The sequence below is a fragment of the Mastigoproctus giganteus genome, chromosome 11, assembly GCF_048544385.1.
Source record: "Mastigoproctus giganteus isolate SK-2022 chromosome 11, ASM4854438v1, whole genome shotgun sequence".
Lineage (NCBI taxonomy): Eukaryota > Metazoa > Arthropoda > Arachnida > Uropygi > Thelyphonidae > Mastigoproctus > Mastigoproctus giganteus.
This window is the reverse complement of record NC_143585.1, coordinates 68,025,665-68,047,709: the sequence shown is the minus strand read 5'-3', so window position 1 is coordinate 68,047,709 and position 22,045 is coordinate 68,025,665. Positions and strand designations below refer to the sequence as shown.

At 33.8% G+C, this 22,045-nt stretch overlaps 1 protein-coding gene across 1 annotated transcript in view; it reads right to left on the bottom strand.

Annotated features, from left to right (window-relative positions):
* The window catches only part of LOC150078091 (cGMP-dependent 3',5'-cyclic phosphodiesterase-like), a 329,128-nt gene that overhangs the window by 188,034 nt on the left and 119,049 nt on the right, over positions 1-22,045 (bottom strand). The window contains exons 7-9 of the mRNA XM_090384462.1: positions 20,500-20,624; positions 8,047-8,158; positions 1,318-1,357 (exon numbers count right to left, since the gene is read on the bottom strand). Coding sequence (XP_090240588.1) covers positions 1,318-1,357; positions 8,047-8,158; positions 20,500-20,624 — 277 coding nt within the window. The remainder of the gene's footprint in view (positions 1-1,317; positions 1,358-8,046; positions 8,159-20,499; positions 20,625-22,045) is intronic.

Sequence of the window (22,045 nt, the reverse complement as noted above, 5' to 3'; positions counted from 1 at the left end):
TGAATTTAGGTTTAATTTTGTTTTTTCGCTCTAGTCTTGCCGTACTGCTGGTATTATTTTGTTTTATTTTAAACCTTATTCTAATTTATATGATTATATTTCAAGCATCATGTAGAGGAATATGCTTTTTGCTGCCTCTGATGTGTGCTGTACTCTCCTTTTACTTTTATTAAGTAATACTTCTTTTTCAACATTATTTAAATATAATTATATATATATATATATATATATATATAAAATATTTTGTATAATATTGAAGATATAATATAGAAGATAATTCAAGCAGACAATAAGTATTAGTTACAATTTATTAACTTTCCATATTACTCATATAAATATATATATATATATATGCATGTGTACCTATTGTCTTCACCATGTTTGTCCACCCATTCAACTGTCCATCCATCTGCAAGTAACAACTCAACTCCCAGTAGACAGATTTTCAAGAAATTTTATATTTGGGCTCTTTTAAAAATATCTGTTGATCCATTCCAAATTTAATTAAAAACAGATAAATAGAAATCCAGCAATTATTATTATTTTTTTTCTATACAATTAGTATATAGAAAACCAAATTCATAGATTAAATATAGCTTTATTGTAGTATTATTAGTTTCAGATAGTCATTTGCATGTACTGTTACACAAGGCTGACCATTATGTAAGACAATTTTTTTTTTTTTTTTTTTCAGAACATATGTTGCATGTTATAGCTGGGTCAGCTGTATAAATACCAAAAAAATGATAAAAAAATGCACCAATATAGATAGATCCTCCAAAGAAGTTTACAAAAGCAAAATAAAACAGTTACTCTCAGTGTTAAAATTATAGTAATAATATCAATGAAAACACAGCCGTACAGAATGGGTAAGTGATGCATGAAAGCAGACTTTTGCACCATCTGCAAAAAAAAAAAAAAAAAATAAAAACCATCCTAATCAGTGCAGTGGCATAACTAGAAATTTGCCATCAAAAAGTCCTTCTATTTTTATTAACATGAAACATCAATGGCTTACTTATAAAAAATATTATTCATAATGTGTATTTTAATTACATATTTTTATATTTATAAAAAAATTTATCAGGACAGACCCATACCCCCCATATCTTCATGAGCCCTTACACTTTGCTAATTCTTGTCCCATAGTAGTTATGCTGCTGAATCAGTGATAATTTCCACATTGCCATAATATTTCATTCAGTTCCTTTCACAATATATAAACAATTTGGTTAATATCAAAGTTTTGATAAAATCCAATTTATTTAATTTAAAAAATGATCAATATCTTTGATATATAAATAAGCAATATCTTACCTAGATGAGTAAAAAGATTTCTTGCAACAGTTAAAAGTGACTAAAAAGGAAAAATAATTGTATTCAATAAAGAAGAAAATAAATCATAAAATAAAAACTATTTTATGTACTTGTGAAATAGTTTTTCAATCTTACAGAGGAAACAGATTTATCACATTAAAGAAATTAGATTTATCACATAAAGAAATTCAAGTTAAACTTTAAATAGATGTTACTACTTACATACACTATCCTCTCAAAGTACCTTGCGTTAGTGAATGATGTGAGTATGGTATATGTTGATAATGAGCAGGTATGCAAGAACATGGAGGGGAAGCATCAATAGTTGCTAGTCATCAAAGGCACTTTTGACATTACATTACATTTATTGTGGTTAGGCAGTGCCAGTCAATTTTTGGCATCCCTGCCATTATCATACAGGTCACTTACTAAGGCAACACTTACTAAAGGGCCACCCTATAGTTCAGTCACTAAATAGCCAAGCCCATCCAGGATCAGTCGCCAAGGTAACAATGAGCTACCATCCAGGATCAGTCACCAAAGTAACAATGAACTATCATCTCCACAGTCATAGCTAAGGCACACATAAACCACTCAAGGATTAGTCACTAAGGCAGCAATGAGCGATAATCTGGATTCAATTATCTGGGATCAATCACCAAGTTAACACAATGGGCCACAAATGAATGAGTCATTAGGTAGCACAATTAGCCACCATTCAGAATCAGTCACTAATGTCACTTAGGCAGCATAATGAAACACCATCTAGATCAGTCACTAATGTAACACAATCACTCACCAAATGACAAACAACCTCATCTCTGATTATTTCTTTAGACCAATATTTACTTTTCCAAGTGTATGGCACTCTGAGACTTGATTTAGTTAGTCTAGGAAGATCATCACACTCAAAGCAGTGATGCAATAGAAGAGGATCACAGTACTCTAATGACTATGAGATACCCCAAAAATTTCTCCAAAGCAAAACCAATCCCATAATTCAAAACAGGAAATCCACCCCTCTCTCTGATTTTAAAAAACAGCTCTTGCTAACTCCTGAAAGGAAATTTCATCAACTTGTCACTTTAGTAATTTGTTACATCAATGATAAGCATACATTAAATTAGGCATAAGCAACACAACAAATATTCAGTACATTTTACCTTTCATCCAAGCTTCTTAAGATTTAAACATAAAAACTGCATTTCAAATTTATAATCATACAGTTTTCCCTACAGGAATTCAACCAGTCTGACCTGCAGTCTGTTTTCGATAGATTCATATACAGCATAGCAACATTCTCCACCTATTAAACACAGCTGCTCTTGCAAATTCCTGAAAAGCAGAAAGTCCACTTAAACCAATAAACCAATTTATTTGTCTTGCCCTATGGACAGTGTGTACACTGTCCATAGAGAGATAAAGAGGAAGAGTTCTCATTTCCATGCAATAGTTGCAGCTGACAGGCCCACATAATATTAATGAACCTTCATGGACTCTGAAAAAGTGGACACAGATGTTGTTGGAATGACATTTTATACTAAAATGTTACAGTCTGCCTTGTCATGTTTGGGCTTGGAGAATCACATGTTACCAATAATGAAGTTCAAAGGAGGCTGGTGATTGTTGGGCTCCCTTGATGAAATGACTGGTTGGTCACGGCGCACCAGTTCATATTTTTATTTATTGCATATGTCTATACAAAGTGTGTGCACCTGTGCTTATTTGCATATTGCACAGCTGAAAATTCAGATGGAGACAAAGCATCTGCATATGGGCTGCTTTTCATCATTCGAAAGGAACTATTGCTCATATATTCTAATACTATTCCATCATATAAAGTCTGACTTGTAGAGTCCTGATCTGAATCTCACAGAAAATATTTTTGGAATGAGCCATAAAGGTCAGGGAGAAACCTTTGGCCTACCTAAACTATTGTGATAGCAACTAAGTGACGGTAGAAGACACGTCAAATTTCATCTATCTATTATTGTGAACTGACAGATAGCTAAAAGTCTTCAACAAAGAATCAGTTCTATCATTAAGGCAAAAAAAAATGAACCTGGACATTATTAACTGCTTTAATAAAAATCTGTTTTCTTCAATGTTACTGATGTCTGAATATGTCTGACATTTTATACTAAAATGTTACAGTCTGCCTTGTCATGTTTGGTATAGTTAAAAAGTTCCGAGACTGAATATTAAATACTCTCTTTGAGCAATAATGCACTTTTGCCATTGGTACAACTGTTGATAGCAGTTCTAGAACTATCCTGGCTGGATAGCACAGAGAACAGTTTGAGTTGCATCAATAACCACTTGTTCACTACAGAAATAACAGCCTTGTAAACACTGTTTCATTTCTTGAAATGAAAAACACAGCAGGAGGTTAGTGGTAATATAACAATACTATGTTCTTAAGTTCAATGAGTTCTTGTTGCACTAGAAACTAGTAGTGCAACAATGGCTGCATTTTCTAAATGTCTTCAATTCAGGCATAATGAGTTTCAGTACAGCTTGTATAATGTATTTAGAAGGATAGGGTAGATAGAAGGGGGTGGTGGGGTAATGCTTCTTATCAGAAGCAGCCCGAGTGCGATGATAGATTTCCTGGATTCAGACGTTTCGCATAGAATCTGTATGGTGTGAGATAGTTGGAAACAAAGGTATAATGCGAGTAGGAGTAATCTACAGACCAGGCGATTGTGAAGATTATGATGAAAGCTCTACATGCAAATGGAATGAGCAAGTCAGCGTCAATGTCTTATTATGGGTGATTTCAATTTTCCTCTAATTGATTGGAGTAAATGGGAAGGAAACTTGACATGGGGAACAAAATTTTTAAATCAACTAGATGACTGTTATTTGTATCAACGTGTCAGGGAAAGTGTCTAGAATATCCTAGACCTCATCATCACCCATGAATCAGATGACATAACAGGGCTGACAGTAGAGGAACCAGTAGCAGGAAGTGATCATGGAGTTCTACTGTAGATGATGATGAGAGAGGTAGCAGTAGTAAAAGGCAAAGGAATGGGTTTTAATTTCAGAAAAGGAACAGAGCAATATGGCATTAGTTGCTAATGCTCCTAAAAAACCAGATAACAAACAGAAAAGGAAATTACGATGCCTTAAGGTACTACATGGCCTCTATTAACTGGGTAGATATCACGCAGAGAATAAATACATTTGAACTGTGGTATGCTTTTAAAACAGTAATCACAGATGCCTTAAATGCATATATACCATTAAAAAAAAATACTTCACTATTCATCCAACTTGGATGAATAGTGAAGTTGCCACATTACTTGAGCAGAAAAAGGTGGCATGGAAAGGTTACAGAGCAATAAAAAGTACTGAAGCCTATAACAGCTACAAGATGGTCTGTAATAGAGCCACAGAAAAGGTTCGACAGGCAAAGGCAGTTTATGAGAAATCACTAGCAAACAGAGCAAAGAGGGGGTGATAAGGAAATCTTCACATATATAAATGCCAAGAAGAGCAGGACAAACCAGATCAAACCTTTATGTAAGGGAAAGGGGATAGTATTAAATACACCAGCTGCCGTTGCAGATGAACTCAATAGTTATTTTGCATCAATATTTACAAATGAAAAACCTTTTGTGGCAATGGGAAATTGTGGGTGCGAAGTTGAAAAATATGTAATTAATGATACTGAAATTTCGCAAGATTATTTAATGAAATTCGAGCCTACAGGCCAGTAAGGCTCATGGACTTGATAGAATATACCCTATAATCTTAAGGGAGGTGGCAAGTGAGTGCATTGAACCATTGAGGCTAATTATGCAAGCATCACTAGACTCTGGGGAGATTCCCTTGGATTGGAAAAGTGCCAATGTATCTCCCATACATAAGGGTGGCTCTAAGAGTGAAGCGGGAAATTATCGACCTGTCAGTCTGACTTCAGTGGTAGGGAAAATCATGGAGGCAATGATCAAGGGTGAAATTCAGGATCATTTGGATTGAATTGAAATTCTCAAGGATATTCAGCATGGTTCTGTAAAGGGAGAATCATGTTTAACAAATCTGGTTTGCTATTTTGAAAGGGTCACTCACGAGCTGGATTTAGGGAATAATTTCGACATTGTTTATTTAGATTTCAGCAAAGCTTTTGACTCAGTCCCACATGAGTGGTTGCTTTATAAGCTGGAACAAGTTGGAATCACTGAGAAAATCTTTAGATGGATGGCAAGATGGCTTCAGGGCAGGAGGCAGAGGGTTGTGATAAGTGGCTATTCCTCAGATTGGGTTGATGTAAGAAGTGGGGTTCCCCAAGGATCAGTATTAGGACCACTGTTGTTTTTAATTTTCATAAACGACATCGATGAAGGGATAGAGGGCATGATGTCTAAATTTGCAGATGATATTAAAATTGGTGGAGTAGTTAATGATCACTGTCAAGCTGAGCTTCTTCAGAGAGACCTAGATAGACTTCAGGAATGGTCAGAAAAATGGCAGCTATGCTTTAATCCAAAAAAAGTGCAAAGTATTACACCTGGGAAACAGTAATCCCAAAATAACTTATTCACTTGGTGGAGTTCAACTAAACCTAGTACTGGAGGAAAGGGACTTGGGTGTTACGATACGCTCAGACATGAAATTCTCTGAGCATTGTAAACAGGTTGCAAGGAAAGCCCATGGTGTCCTATCGATGATCTATCGAACTTTTGCAAGTAGAGATAGGGACATGATAATCCCATTATATAAGGCTTTTGTTAGACCATAGTTGGAATACTGTGTTCAAGTATGGAGACTGCACCTAAAGAAAGACATCGAGCTTCTTGAAAGGGTGCAAAGATGGGTAACTCGCCTGGTGAGATTGGCAAAAGGGTGTCCTTATGACGAAAGACTTCGAATATGCGGATTACAGAGTTTGGAAACTAGACACCTTAGAGGAAATTTGATTGAGGTGTTTAAGGCTCTGAGAGGCATCAGTAAAATGAATGAGGATGAAATTTTCAAGATTATAAATGATGCTAGAACTAGGGGACATAAATTCAAGTTACAAGGAGAAATGTTTAGACTGGACTGCAGGAAGTTTTATTTTAGCCAGCGAGTTATAAATTACTGGAATAAGTTGCCTACATGGGTGGTAGAGGCTGACAGTTTGGGGAAATTCAAAGGTCATTTGGATAGTACCTTCGGGTCAGGAAAGCGCATAGGATGATAGGTTTAATTTCCTTTTCTTTTATTAATGATTATTATTTATTTTTTATTGTTTTATTCGGTTTTTTTTTTATTTATTTATTTATTTTATTTATTTATTTTTTGGCTGGTGCAGCATAAGCCATAGGCTTTCTTGCACCATGAGGCCATTACTAATACTTCTACATGAATTTCAGTATCAATTTTTAAACAGTTGTTTGTAGCAGTGTGTCATGCAACATATTCTAATCTTTTACTGTCCACTGCACTGGACTCTTTTGCTGAATTGCCTCTCACAGTTGCTGCAATGCTTGCACTTATCTTTCCTCATTCATAGTGCCACCCTGACAAATTAATTCATAGCGCATGATACCACGATGGTTAAAAACTTCTAACATCAATTTCCTTTTTCATCTGTCTTGCTGAAATTTTTTTGATTGCATCAAATGAAATGATTTTAAATTAATGGTTTGCATCTTGTTTGTGAGTCACAGAGAAAACAATGGATTGTTATCAGATGCCATTATGAGATAACTACAAATTGTCATTTGTTCACTGTGTTGATCCTCAATAAGCATTAGAAGCTCCACATGCCGAACAACCTGATGCACATTCAAGTCACTGCTTAAAATTCTATGATGGCTTCATGTATTTTTAAAACTTCAAGTTTATCAACAGTCATACAGTGGTTCTGACATATAAGTTGTGCAACTGCTTCAGTTTTTTCAAGTAAGCAACTAAAAATCTTCCAGCATGGTCACATACATGTGCTAAACTTTCTCTTCCCTCTTTGAATCTATGATACCATTCAACATGATACTGCAAAACTGAGAATCCCCTCTGTAAACCTGACACATCAATTACAATGTTTCAGAAGCAGATTCCTTCAGGTGCTGAAACATTTGATGTTTGTACAATCTTCTAAATTTGACATTTTTCACGCTAAAAAAATTGTGATAAAATAAATGCATTTCAAATGTACACAGTAATAAAACATGTTTGAATGATTAGCAAACTTCTATATATGTGTAGATGCAGGTTGAAACTTACAATTTAACAAAAGCAAATCATGCTATGTTTATTGACTGCATCACTGTGTCAATAATCATAGCACTATTGTGTTTAGTCAGTAATAGTCTAATACTGTTTGGTTAGTAATTCATTACTGTGTTTGGTCAGTAACAGTCTGAGAAATTCTTGACTGTACTATGTACCATTTAATATAACTATTAGAAAGTAACTGTTCTACAATCATTATTTTCTAATAGTCTGTAACTAACAGAAATTTATAGCGATAAAATATTTGTTGAAGCCCATTACTTTCTAATAATCTGTAACCATTAGAAAATAATGGGCTTCAACAAAGGCTAATCAGCTTGATGCATTTGGTCAGTAATACTGTTGTTAAAAAGTGAATCAACTGTTAATTTTGGAATAATGAAAATTTTTGTGGTATCTTCAACTCAGAGCATATTTTTGTATGAAACACCTGTATAATTTAGTTTCTGAATTAATAATCAACTGCAATCAAGTTTATTTTTCAAATTTATACAAATTACCAACCTGACACTGTTCTCTCAACCTTCGTTCTTCTTCATATGCCCAAGATTTCAATAACAATGGTGCCACATACCTGCAGCATTCCAAGACAGTCTCATTATCCTCAGATGTGAAACTATATAGGGGAAAAAACGATAGTGCAGAATGATGTTAACATATTAAGAAACAAATAATAGGAAATCAGTTGTATTATACAAAATGATTCAAAATTCACATAAGCCAAATATCAATAATTAAAATTTATTAATTCTTTTACTATCAGATTATGTAACCAAGTAATTATAATAACTATAATGATAATAAGTAATTATAAAAATATATAATAAATGTTGCTTAACATTTTTAAGTTTTTCTTTGCTTAGCAATGAATGGTGTCCAGCATGTTCTTTAACAAAAACAGATTACTAATTGTGAAATTATTGATTTATTAGGTACTGACAAATCAGGATATGTTTCTCAAAATTCAGCTTTTGTGTTCACGTATGATTTTTAACAAAAGGTGCTGCAACACCTTCAAACAGGCAGAGCTGTGCTGAGGGTGAGGCGAACAAGGCTCTCACCTCAGATTAAAAGCTGAAAGGGATGCCAAAAGAAAGATTAAATAATTGCCAACATTTTCAATTTTATGTTTTGATTATTCCAATCTGTTTATCATCTTGCTTTTGCAAGACGAAAATCTTTGTCGCACGACTGTACAGATATCGAGCTCTGCACGCTAGGGCTATCTGGGGTGTCCCCATGGTTGTCCTTTTTATAGCCTCAGTTTTAATTTTTTATTAAAACATGTATCAGAAATTTATTTTTAAATAAGTCATTTTTTAATTAAAAAAATGTTTTTTATATTTTAGGGCAAGGTGTAATTTTTCATTCTTACCTCAGGTACTAAAATGGCTCGGTACGGCCCTGCAAACAGGAAACAAGTATGATGGCATTGCTAAAAACAAATGGCATGGTTGAGTTTATGTGAGTGTAAGCTTACACCTACTGGTCTGCATATGGAGGAATACAGTAGTGCCACTAATATGGTTTTATAAGAATTGTTTATGGTTGCCAAAACGAAAGAAATTAGCCTTTCATTTTGGGTTGCATGAATTTTGAATAATTCTGTACTATGTATGTGAATGCACATATATGCACACAACTTTCAGTTCAATGTTTTACTGAAATTATTGAGGACAAAAATATACTAAGTTCTTTATGACTTACATATTTAGTTTGTAATCTTAATTATAGCTAAGTGTTGTTCTGATATTAAGATAGGCTTAAGTTCCACAAATTGCAGCACCTGGAGACTAGGCACATGCGAGGTTGTTGTTATTTGGTTTTTAGGAGCATTAGCAACTAAGGCCATATTGCTCCGGGGATATGCAGTGGTCATTCCTTGAACTTTCCGCATCCTCCATATTTGGTGGTCACGGGCTCGAACCCCGGTCTAATCAAGAAGCGTTTGCTACGCACTGCTGCTCCTGCCCACCTGGCTACAGAGGCACCTACATGCGAGGTGATCTGATCGAGTTGTATAAGGCCTTGAATGGGTTGAGCAAGCTCAATGCTGATGGGATTCTTCCTCTTGCTCAGATTAAGGACCTGAGGGGGCATAGATTTGAACTGAGGAAAGACAGTTGCAGAATAGATGTGCGGAAATTTGCCTTTACCCAGTGGGTAGTTGATTGCTGGAACAGACTTCCATCTCTCATTGTGGAAGTTGATAGCTTAAATAAATATAAGGCTGAGCTGAACAAGCATTTGGAGTGAACAGATGAGTGAAATGGGAGGATTATTTTTTTTTTGGCTTGATGCTGCATAAGCTTGCTTTCTTGCATCGTATGCCTCTGCTAATGCAAATTGAAGAATGTGTATAATTTATTTCTTGAAAAATTTTTAAAGGAGAATTTTCAACAAATGAGTCACAAATGTCTATAAACTTGGAAATGATTATTTTCTAATGGGACTCAAAGTTAAGTTAGGTGAACTGGATCTTTAAGTTAATAAGGAAAAATGCCATATGGGATCTCAATTTGCCAATTCATAAGATATTTTAAGAGATTACAACTGAAAACATTTATTGACTGAACGACTTGAGGGAATTCAGAATTTAATACCATATAGGATAACTTGTTTACTGAAAAATAGTTTTAAAATAAATTTATTTACTGAAAAATAGTGTAACATTTTCTAAATTTGTCATATAGCCAAAAGCTAGGAAAGTCACCTCTGAAAAAGTATCAATGCAAATTATGTACTGTAGTTAAAATTAAAACAGTATTTATCTTAGATTAAAGATGTTTTGGCTAAAATTAGCTGTGATCAGGAAAACACATATGCAAATAATAATCATCAGACAAAGAAATTAAGTTTAAAAACTTTTATACACTAATATCACAGTGTCTAATGCAATTCTTTGGCATTTCACGCTATATTTGGTACAGATTATTTACTGGGAATGAGTCTGAGCTGTTTTCTATTACATCCAAGGGATGATCCACACCATACATCAAGGAACCAAAAGGGAGAAGAGGAGAAGGTGAGGGGAATGAAGGGATCCTCTTACCAAGAGAGGCTTAAGTTCTGCAAATTGCAGTGGCTGGAGACTAGGCACCTGTGCAGTGATCTGATTGAGGTGTATAAGGCCTTGAATGGGTTGAGCACGCTGAATTCTGATGGGATCATTCCACTTGTTCAGATTACGAACCTAAGTGGGCATAAATTCAAATTAAGAAAAGACAGATGTAGAATAGATGTGTGAAAATTTGCCTTTAACCAGTGGGTGGTTAATTGCTGGAACAAGCTTCCATCTGTCGTTGTGCAAGTTGATAGGTTAAATAAATTTAATGAGGAACTGGACAGGCATTTGGAGGGAATGGTGTGATTTTTTTTTTTTTTTTGGCTGATGCTGCATAAGCTCATACACTTGCTTTCTTGCATCACATTCCACTAGTACTACTACTGCCGTCTACTGTGCTATACTACAAATATCAGATGACAGTCTTGAACCACAATCAATTTTTAATTAATGGAAAATATTGTTTATAAACTTCAATGAGATGCTGGCTGTTAAAATTTCTATTGGGATTTCACTACTCTATAATAAAGATAACAGCTTACTAAGTAAAAATAATTTAATAATATAAATAACATAAAATTATATTGTAAATGCAATTGGGGTATCTTATTCAGCATTTATGTGTAAAATTTTCCAACAAAAAAAAATCTTTATGTGTAAAAATGTGTATTAGTATTTTTTTTGTTGGAAAATTATGTAAGCCAGCAAGCTTATGCAGCATCAGCCAAAAAAAACAAACACATCACCTGTCCAACCTTTCAATAACTTATTCAACCTATCCACTTACACAACAGCAGACAAAAGTTTGTTCCAACAATCAACTACCCATGGCTGAAAGCAAAATTTCCACAAATCTATCATGCAACCATCTTTCCTCAATTTAAATTCATATTCCATGTGCACTGTCTGAACAAGCAGAAGGATGCTATCAGCATTGAACTTACTCAATCCTTTCAAAGCCTTAAACAACTTAATTAGATCTTGCAGGATTTTAGTTTTCAGATGGTGCAATTTGCACAATTGAAGATTTTTTCAGTAAGAGTACCCCTTTTGTTTCCCCCCTCACTAATCTTGCTGCCCTACTCATTCCAACAGATCTGTATCCTTCTTAAAATGAAACTTTCAGACATGTAAGCAGTTCAAGATGTGGCCTAACAATTGACTTATACAACAGGAAAATCACCTCCTTGTTGCTGCTGGCAAATCAATTATATATCATTGGCAAAATCCTATGAGCTGTCCTAGCAGCCTTGTTCTGCGATGTTCAGAGCACATCATGTCCGACTGCACAATTAATGCCCAGATCTTTTTCATTCTCTGCTACCCTGAGTGTGGTACCAGCAGTTGATATGTTGTTTTAGGATTACTGTTACCAGTATGCAATACTTTGCATTTGTCAACATTAAACTCAATTGCACTTCTCCGCATATCTGTCTAATTTTCCCAGATCTTGTTGCAGTAGCATACTTGATTACTATCATTAACCACTCCACCAACCTTCATATCATCTAAAAAACATAGACAATAAGCCTAACATGCCTTTATCAATATCATTAATAAAGATTGAAAACAACAATGGCCCCAGCACTGAACCCTGGGGAACTCCACTAAAAAGAGTAGGCCAAGAAGAGCAGTACCCATTGTTAACTATTCTGTCTTTTTCTACTCAACCATCTCTTTATCCATAGCAGTATCTTACCCCTAATTCCACACTGCTCCAATTTGTACTGAAGCCTTATGTGAAGTGTAAAAACTTTTCTGAAGTCTAAGAACATTATGTCAAAATTATTTTTTGCATCCAATTCTTTTGTTATTATATCACAGTATCTAATTAGATTAATCAGACAATCGCCCCTTAACACATTAATTCTATGACTGTGGTATATTCCTACATTCCTGTCCAGGTGGTCATACATTAATTCTTTAACCAGTGACTCCATTATTTTCCCTACAATAGGAGTCAAGCTAACAGGTCTGTAATTATTCACTTCACCCTTTGACCTCCCTATGTGAATTAGGGATACATTCACACATCTCCAGTGCATAGGCACCTCCCCTGAATCCAAGGATGCTCTCATAATTATGGTTAAAGGTGTGCTCTTTTGCTGCCTCTCTTAATATAAATGGATAGATTCCAACCAACACAGGTGACGCTTTTATATTTAGTTTCAACAATTTCTCTCCCACTTTCCTCTCAGTTATTGCAAAATCATCCAGCTCCCTGTTAGAATTTGATACAATTTGTCATTCCCTTTTCTAAAAATTTCCTTGTGTGTTAACATAGATGCAAACTATTGATTCAGTTTGTCAGCAATCTGTGCAGAATCAACAGTTAAGCCATTCATATTTAGTGGACCAATGTGATTCATCTCTTCCTTCTAATGTTTATGTCTTTTTTTTTTTTTTTTTTTACACTGTTTGCCATGGAATTCTCATAGACTGCCTTAATTTGCTTAACATCTTTTGCAACTTTATTGCAGATTAATTTATATCCACTGTAGGCTTTTGTGTCACCTGATAATTCATATGCATCCTATGTGTTTTCCTTCTCTGCCACGAGTCTCTTTGGCAGAGCTGGAACTAAACAATCCTATGCCTGGGGCAAAAGTGTTATAAGTACGCCCCTGTTATATGCAGGTAGTCAATTTTTCAGTAGTGTAGCTAGGGTTGTAGACAGCTGAGGGCAACATGTCTTCCTGGTGCCCCTAATTGTGACAGATAATTCCTTCAGTGTGAGCCCCTGAAGCTCAGTGCCTGGAGAAATCTCCCCCTCTACACCCCTGTGCTATGCCTCTGCAATCTGTATGAACTAATAATTACCATTCCAACGGTCTACAATTTGCATATATTTATTAATAAAATAATTTAAATAATACAATGAATATAAGAAAACAAAAATATGAAAGAAAAAGAAACTTACAAATATTTGTTTATATCTACAGAGAAATTAATTCTAAACTACAAAGAAAGTACATATAACTAAACTACAAAGAAAGTACAGATAGGTTATGTTTATATATCTAGTATAAAATCATAGAAACAAAATATTGTGAAATATAGTACTTTTAACATTATAACATAAACTAAAAATATGCAATGAAGGTGTATTATTTTAACTGAATTTTTCTAGCTTTGAAGGACCTTTCACAAGACGCTACTATTACAGGCAGGGTAAGAAAAATTCATAATGCTTTTTTCTATATTTGGATAGGCTTCTATTAGACAATACTCATGAATGAATTGGAGAAGTTGTAAAGGGGTTACAGATTTTATATCCTGCAGAATTGATAAAACATGATTTTTCAATTATCAGTTGAAATATCAATAGATATTTGAAAAATTTTGTTTGACCTCCAGTGGTTAGCACTGGAGGACAAACCAAAAAGCTCAGGAGGTGTGATAACACAAAACGAGCCATACTTTTTAGAAGTTTGTATTTGGAATTTCTCTGTACAATCTATTATGGAATTCCTCTGTTATTTTCGAAATTTGTAAAACACTGTTCCTCCATGATATTTTTTTCTGTAAGTGATTATGAATGCCAAATTTATAATTTTTTCACTTACAAAATCACAAAAATTACTGGAATTATAAGTAGCACGTACAAAGATAATGCAGTATTTCTTTTAATAAAATTTTTATTTTTATTTTAAACAAAGAACACAAGTTTCTCATAAGCTATTATCCATGTTGGGAATATGCCTTAATCGTCTGATTGGCTATAGAAAGCAGTTGACTAGCATGACTTCCTGGTATGTGGGATAGGTGGCTGCATACGTTTTACATTCCATTTACATTGTGGAACGGTAATCCCTTTAACCCTTAACTTGTGTTTTCTAATTGCTTAAATTGCATAAAGGTGGAAACAAAGCATACAAAGTTAAGTCACTCGTAATCCATTCATTATATGGAAATTATCTTCATTTTACAGAAACTTTTAAATGTAATTAACAAAAGGAATTCAAAATATTTTCTATAAAGAAGTTCGTTAAACACAGGTCTGACTTTAATTAAATCAAAAATTAAGCAATTTTAAAATATAACTGGTCGAATGCACCCTTAAAATGCTGCACCCCACTCGCCCTACCCTAGTTCCAGTTCTTCTGATATCCATTTAGGGCTAAATCTTAAATGGTATCTTTTAGTTGGTATAAAAAGCCTAGTAGCTTCTATGATTACTTCACTGAATGAATTCCATTTAGAATTTGTTGTTGATAACATCATCAGTGGTTCCCACTAAACACAATTTAAAACTGTCTGAGACGGTAACTGATAATGCTTTAAAAAACTGTGAATTGGTTGTGATCAAATATGTAATTAAAAGTTACTGGGTGGACAGAATCAATTAAAATGTCTGCTTTCTTGGCTTGTTTACTGTCAAAACTATGTAATCCCATGATGTAATATACATTTGAGATGGGAAAGAAGCCAAAGCTTATTCTTGTTTTGTTTCTTATCCATGTTGCCTACCACAGACGCCCATCATGGGTTTAATACAAAGAGATGTTGTTAATGCTAAATGCCATGGATGTTGAATTGAAAAAGGTGACAAGATTAACAGGTTTTTCATATCAGTCCCTGTTTCTCCCTGTTTTTTATTTTTATTTTGGTAATCATCTAGAGATGGAGAGGTTGGCTCCTTGTACCACAGAAAGAGATTCTGCAATAAGTGTTAAGTTTTCTGTTTATACTTCGAGACGTCCACAAAACAAAGAGTTCACCAGATAGAGGGAATACAAGAATTACACCAATACTTAGTAGTCATGATGAGAATTGAACCATGATCATTCAAAGGGTGTGCACATTTGTACCCTCGTGCTTAATCCCCCTCGGATACCTGGATTCCAGCATAGTGGTTACAATGTTTGCCAGAGGATGGAAAAGTTTCTATCAGAAGTAGAAAACTAATCACGTGAACTATACTCTTTCTCAAGACAGTCAAGGCTGACATCATGCATTATATCACAACTGAGAAAAGCATACCAAAACACAACAAATGTATCCTTCCATGAAATTCAGTGATGAAACGTGAGATGTGCTGTCAATTTATTGTGAAAATTATGAAACAATAAATTTCATAATTTGTTTCTCAATAAATTTTTCAAAAGTTTGTCACTTTTATAAAAAGGCATTTGAATAATAAAGTTAATAATTATAAAATAAAACAGCTAATGCTATTTGGTTTTATTGAAATTATTCTGTTCTCTCATGTGCTTTTTTTGCAGTCAGCTGGATTTAAACTGTTCAGTTGATGCAATGATCTTAATGCTGAAAACAGAACAGATTCAGCTTTCACAATGAGTTTCCCTGATATTGCACTACTTTTATACACATTTGTTTAAAAGTAGAACAACTAGCAAGATAACCTTTTGGCAATACCACTGCAATAACAAAATGGTTAATCTGCTATTTAGCCATTGTCTCATCTTTTAAATAAATAGCAAATTAACATTTTGGCAGTGGCATCCATTTGAAAGCAATGCAATACCAGGGAAACTTATTGTGAAGGCAGTGTTGTTTGGTTGTTAACATTGATTAACTGAGCAGGTTAAATTCTGCTGATCATGAGAGAGAGAGAGAGAGAGAGAGAGAGAGAGAGAGAGAGAGAGAGAGAGAGAGCAATATAATCAAGTGATCATTTTTTTTTTGGATTTCCTGGAGCATGATCAAACAATCAACAGTGAATCCTACATTTTGACAGTGAAAAAATTTAGCACAGCCATCCAGAAGGAGAGCCCACTAAACAATATTGATTCCATCAAGCAATACCACAATAATGCTCATCCTCCCATGTCTTTTTCCATAACTGCAACAACTGTCAAAAACAGGTTGCATAGTTATGCCATATTCCACCTACAATTCAGATATGGCACTGCTAACGCAATTTGTCCAGTTCAATGGAGGATAGTATTTATGGACAATTTTAGCACAGATAAAATCAAGAGCAGAAAGGGAAACTTGAAAAATCAAGTAGTATGTTCAATTTTACCTAACTGGATTGCAGCACTGGTTCAAAATTGCAAGTATGTTCAGCAAAACGAGGACTGTTTTGAAGATTAGAATATAAACAAGTAAAGTAAATATAAATGTTTGGAAAATGTGAACTGTGCACCAAACATATTTTAGAAGTTAAATCAAAGAGATTGCTTTTGGTATAACCTTTGCATTTTATAGTAATGAACCTTGGACTTCTAATGTGAGAACCGAATGGCATAACTAAATCACACAAGTATACTAATTAAAAGAAGTAAATAAATGTTTATTTTTATACTCTGTACAGCTATTCACGGCCAGAGGAGTTAACAACTTCATAGTAACCTTTCTTTTTTGTGTTAGTATACTTTTTTTTTTGTGGTAGCATAGACTACTAGAATTCACAACATGCATACCAGTTGTCCCAAAAGCTACACCAGGACTGCAAAATGCCCTAACATGTTCATAGCTCATGGCTATTGTTTGTTTTGTTTGGTTTTTAGGAGCAATGGCAACTAAGGCCATATTGCTCCGGGATATGCGGTGGTCATTCCTGACCACCGCATCCCTCCGTATTTGGTGGTCACGGGCTTGAATCCCGGTCTAATCAAGAAGTGTGTGCTATACACTGCTGCTCCTGCCCACCTGGCTACGGAGGCACCATAGCTCATGGCTATACTGTCATGCGGTACAATACATCTGTTTATTCATATTTATAAACATTAACCATAACCTTAAAACTCCAATTGGCATATGGAATTAAGTAATTGCACCTTTTCTTTTCTTTACACAAAGATTTTAATGAGAGTTTAAGAATAGTCTCCAGTGTATTAACTTTCTGTTAGCCAATTTTTTTAAAAATTTATTTGAAGTTTATTTATTTTATTACTAATATATATTATTATTATTAGTTTAATTAGTGGATGAGAAAATTCATAGGGTGGGCCACAGTTTGCCAACCACTGTTCCCCATAATAAAAATCACCTCTTTATCCCTGCTGGTAAAGTTTTTGCATGACATCAACAGACCCCCTCCCCAATAAACTATTTTTGTAGCTGTCTGCATGGCTTAGAGGTCTTCTAACTATAAATGCAAAATATTTATTTAGTTTATATCCACAACCTGTATATAGGATCCCTGACACACATCATTCTTATGGAGTGGACCAATGTTGTTCACCCCCTTCTTTCTAGTGTTAACATAAAGAAAATTCTTTGCTACTTTTCTTTGTGCTCACAGCCAAAGCCTTACCATATTCTGTCTTAGCATTCCTAATCCCCCACCCCGAATCACTTGATTAGAGAATAATTGCAAACAATGGAAGAAAGCGAACTTCCTTGCATCATTTGCTGCTACTAATACTATACCAATTCATACTTTCTGCAGAATTCTGTGTCTACTGGCAATTTATGATCAGATCTTGCAGCATTTTTCTTTTATAGCAATAAGCTCATTAGTTCAGCTGATATCCAATTTGGTCTCGACCTCAAACCATATCTCTTTATTGGTATAAAAAGCTTAGTAGCATCTAGAATTACTTACCTGAACGTGTCATAATTTAGTATTTGTATTTGTTAAAGACATCAGTTTATCCCACTGAAAATAATTTTTAAAATGTTCAAAACCATTGTAATCACTTTTGTGAAAAAAAAAAAAAAAACTCCTCCCTTTACCACTGATAGCAGTTATTTCTTTCAATAATTCCTACATCAATACGATCACTGCTGCCTAGTGATCCTTTTACTTGATACAGAATAAATCTGACCTTTAAACTATTTCATATGAAAAATAATTGTAAAAAAATTAATTTTTACAACCATTACACACAAACTAGTCAAAACAATGTAAATCTAATGTAATGTATGCAAAAAATAAGAAACAGATGACTTTCACACCTAGTACAAGTATGTGCACCTCTGATGTTACAGGATAAAAGGAGAACCACAGTTAGCAGGTACATGCAATTCCAAGGTGTAAAAAGAGGAAAGATACAACAGCATTCCAGGCAGGGTAAATTGTTGCTTGGGCTGTTGAGCAAAGATTACAGGGTGATCTTTTTTCACACTGAAGTTCAACTTAGAGACAAAATATTATTATCATGGGTCTGTCTAAACTCATAATACCTTTTTAAATTGCATAACATTGCCAGAAAATGTGAACCCACTATACATTTACTATTTTCAATGCTTACATGCCTTTCATCTGCTGGTAGGATGGTTTCTATTAGAAAATGTATGTTGAACCATGAATAATGTATTTTGGCTGAGCAAACAGCAATAGTGTACAGAAGTAAAACTTACACTTAAAAACATAACCATCTTTAACCCTAAAATTGGGCTGCATTTGGCCTTTGCAATATGATATACCATAAGGTTGTACGGGTATATTTTAATGCAGTATAGATATCTAATGACCATATTTGCATCTACATATTTTTACCCAAAACCAACACCAGCCCACTGATAAGAACCAGCAAACATTCAATATGGTTATGAATTTAATCAAGTCTGCCTTATATTCAACATTTTAAGGAAAATGTTAAACACCAAAGTCTAAAATAACTTGCTAAAGCATTTGGATGGTGAGGTAAAGAACTGTATTTTCAATACACACAGTTATAAAGTTGAAGAGAATAACTGACAGGAAACCTATCTCCATCAAGATTAAGAGAAACATTAAAAACACCTTGAGATTGAAAAGAACTATATATTCTAGGCACCATAAAACTATTTGTTGTGAATGGAGAGCTTATAATAATAATCTGTAAGTCGGAAAATAATCTGAAAAGACATAAAAAGTGAATATATCTAATAAATCTGTAGAAACAGCAAGTACTCAGGATTATTTTCCCAAATGTTAGACTTAAATATTATTGTAAATTCTTCATTTGCAATAAAGTTTCTAAAGCCTAGAAAACAGTGATATAGATTTCCAACACCTACATTACATAGGTAGGAATGCCTTTCAGACAGTATACATTAGAAAAAATATGGGTATTATTTATATTATTTATGGTCAGAGAAGTGGCAGCTATGTTTTAATGCTGCAAAATGCAAGGTCTTACACTTGGGGAATAGCAACCCACAAATAAATTATATACTTGGTGGGGATGAATTAAAAACAGTGGAGGAGGAAAGGGAGCTGAGAGTTACAATATGGATAGATATGAAGTTTTCTGTACAGTGTAAATAGGCAGCCATGAAAGCCAATGGTGTCCCATCAATGATTTATCAAATTATCCTGTAGAGATAGGGAGGTCATAACTCCACTGTATAAGACAATTGTACGGTCACATTTGGAATATTGTGTTCAATTATAGAGACCTAATCTGAAAAAAAGACACATTAAGCTTCTTGAAAGGGTCCAAAGACAGGCAACTCAAATAGTGAGATCGTATAATGAAATACTCCGATTATGTGGGCTACAGAGCTTGGCAACCAAACACCTCAAAGGTAACCTGATTGAGGTTTACAAGGCTCTGAGAGGGATTAGTAAAATGAATGAAGATAGAATTCTCACTGTTATAAACAACTAGGGATCATATATTCAAATTTTAAGACTCTTAGTTCTGGAAACTAGGGATCATAAAATGGGTTGAGGTTTAGATTAGACTGTAGGAAGTTTTCTTTTAGCCAGTGAGTCGTTGATTGTTGGAACAATTTGCCCTTGCAGGTAATCGAGGCTGACAGTTTGAATAAATTCAAAGGTCAACCTCACCTGTGTGAGGAGGGAAGCATATACTTTGTTTTCTTGTCTACTTAAGGTTTTTTTTTTGTTTTTATTTTTCAGTGCAGCAAAAGCCTGTGGCTTCCTTGCACTATACGGCGAATACTATTATTATTTTCTAACTTAAAAATCCATAAAAATCCTAGAAATTAAATATTTTCCAATAACTATAATAAATAAATATTTTACTTACCTATTTTTGTTAACAAGACAGGCAATCATTATGACTTTGTCATCAAACCTTGGATGTACAGCTGGAACGCACAAAAGAGAAGTCAGCGGAACACCCAGAAGGTTACTGATAATATCACAGTTTTCCTAGCAATACACAAAAAAATATGATAAAATAACATGCACTTTATCAACTAAAACTTCTAGAGCAAAGTAACATCTAATTCTAATAAAATCTATTTTTAAGAAATACACAGTATAATTGACTATGGCACAATAAATAAACTAAGGGTAATCAAATATCACATGCAAGATTCAGGGAATTCTGTTACCTGTCACATGATTATAGAAGTTTAGTAAAACTTATCATAATAAACAAGCATTCATTAATTTATTCACTTCAACTTAGTTCCAAGTTTTCCCACACTCAGACAGTATCTAAAATCGAAAGATATGCAGATATAATATAGATGCCATATATTTCAATACAATGAAAATGCTTTGACGAATAAGATACATAAATATTCACTTTATGGTGGGGTTATTTTGATTAATATTTTAAGAAACATGTAAAGTATATGGCAGAATAAAAGTAAGACTAGTGGAAAATATACAATACCTTAAAGCTACATGACTCAATACAAAACACCAAAAATAGAAATAGCAAACAGGACAACAACAGTTAAGAATATCATAAATTATTTACTGAAGTGTCGTTTGTAAATGAAAGAATCGCTATGAGCCGCAAATATTAGAGTCACATGATAACTGTTTGGGTAGTTGATGGAGATCATAAAACACACATGAAACTTAGCAATGCAGTGAGTGCAATGATGGGAAGTAAATTTATCCTGTAAAGCATACCGAAATAAGACTGACATCATAAAAATTGAAATGATATAAGCTAATAAGATACAGAATGTTGGATGATAATAAAAGCAAAAGGAGAGGTAATAATTGGTAAACATTTCAAGGATCAGATGTCAGGATAGTGGCGAGTATATATCTAATTTCTCAAGAAATATAATAGCAGAGAACTTATATTTAATGTGTAAATAGAGAACTTGGAATATTAAAACTAAGTTTAATAATAAAGAGCTGTGCATTTAAAAGTAGTTTTTATAATGATATTACTCTCTATCAGAATAATTATGCCTGTAAATAGTGCATTTATAAAATTTACTATAAAATTTATTTTATAGTAAATTTAAATTTAATTTAAGTTAAATTAATTTAACTGTAAAATTAAATTTACAGTTAAAATTTACTTCAGGACAGACTGAAGTAAATTCAATCTGTAACATGTATTTGAGGATATCTGTTTGTTAGATGAAAATAATACATTTAAACTACAGTTTTGGATATTGACAGAAGCACAACATAAAAAAGGAAAATCTTATTTCTGGAGAATTCATGATAGCAAAGTTGCTAATTTTCATCTATTCAGAAAGACTTGAGTTTAATTTTCCCATCATTGGCTAGAATAACTTTATAAAAGCTTGATTTTTTTTTTTTTTTTTTTTGTCAGGGAAGCCTGAGCCTGACTTTTTCAGTCATGCCTGGAATAA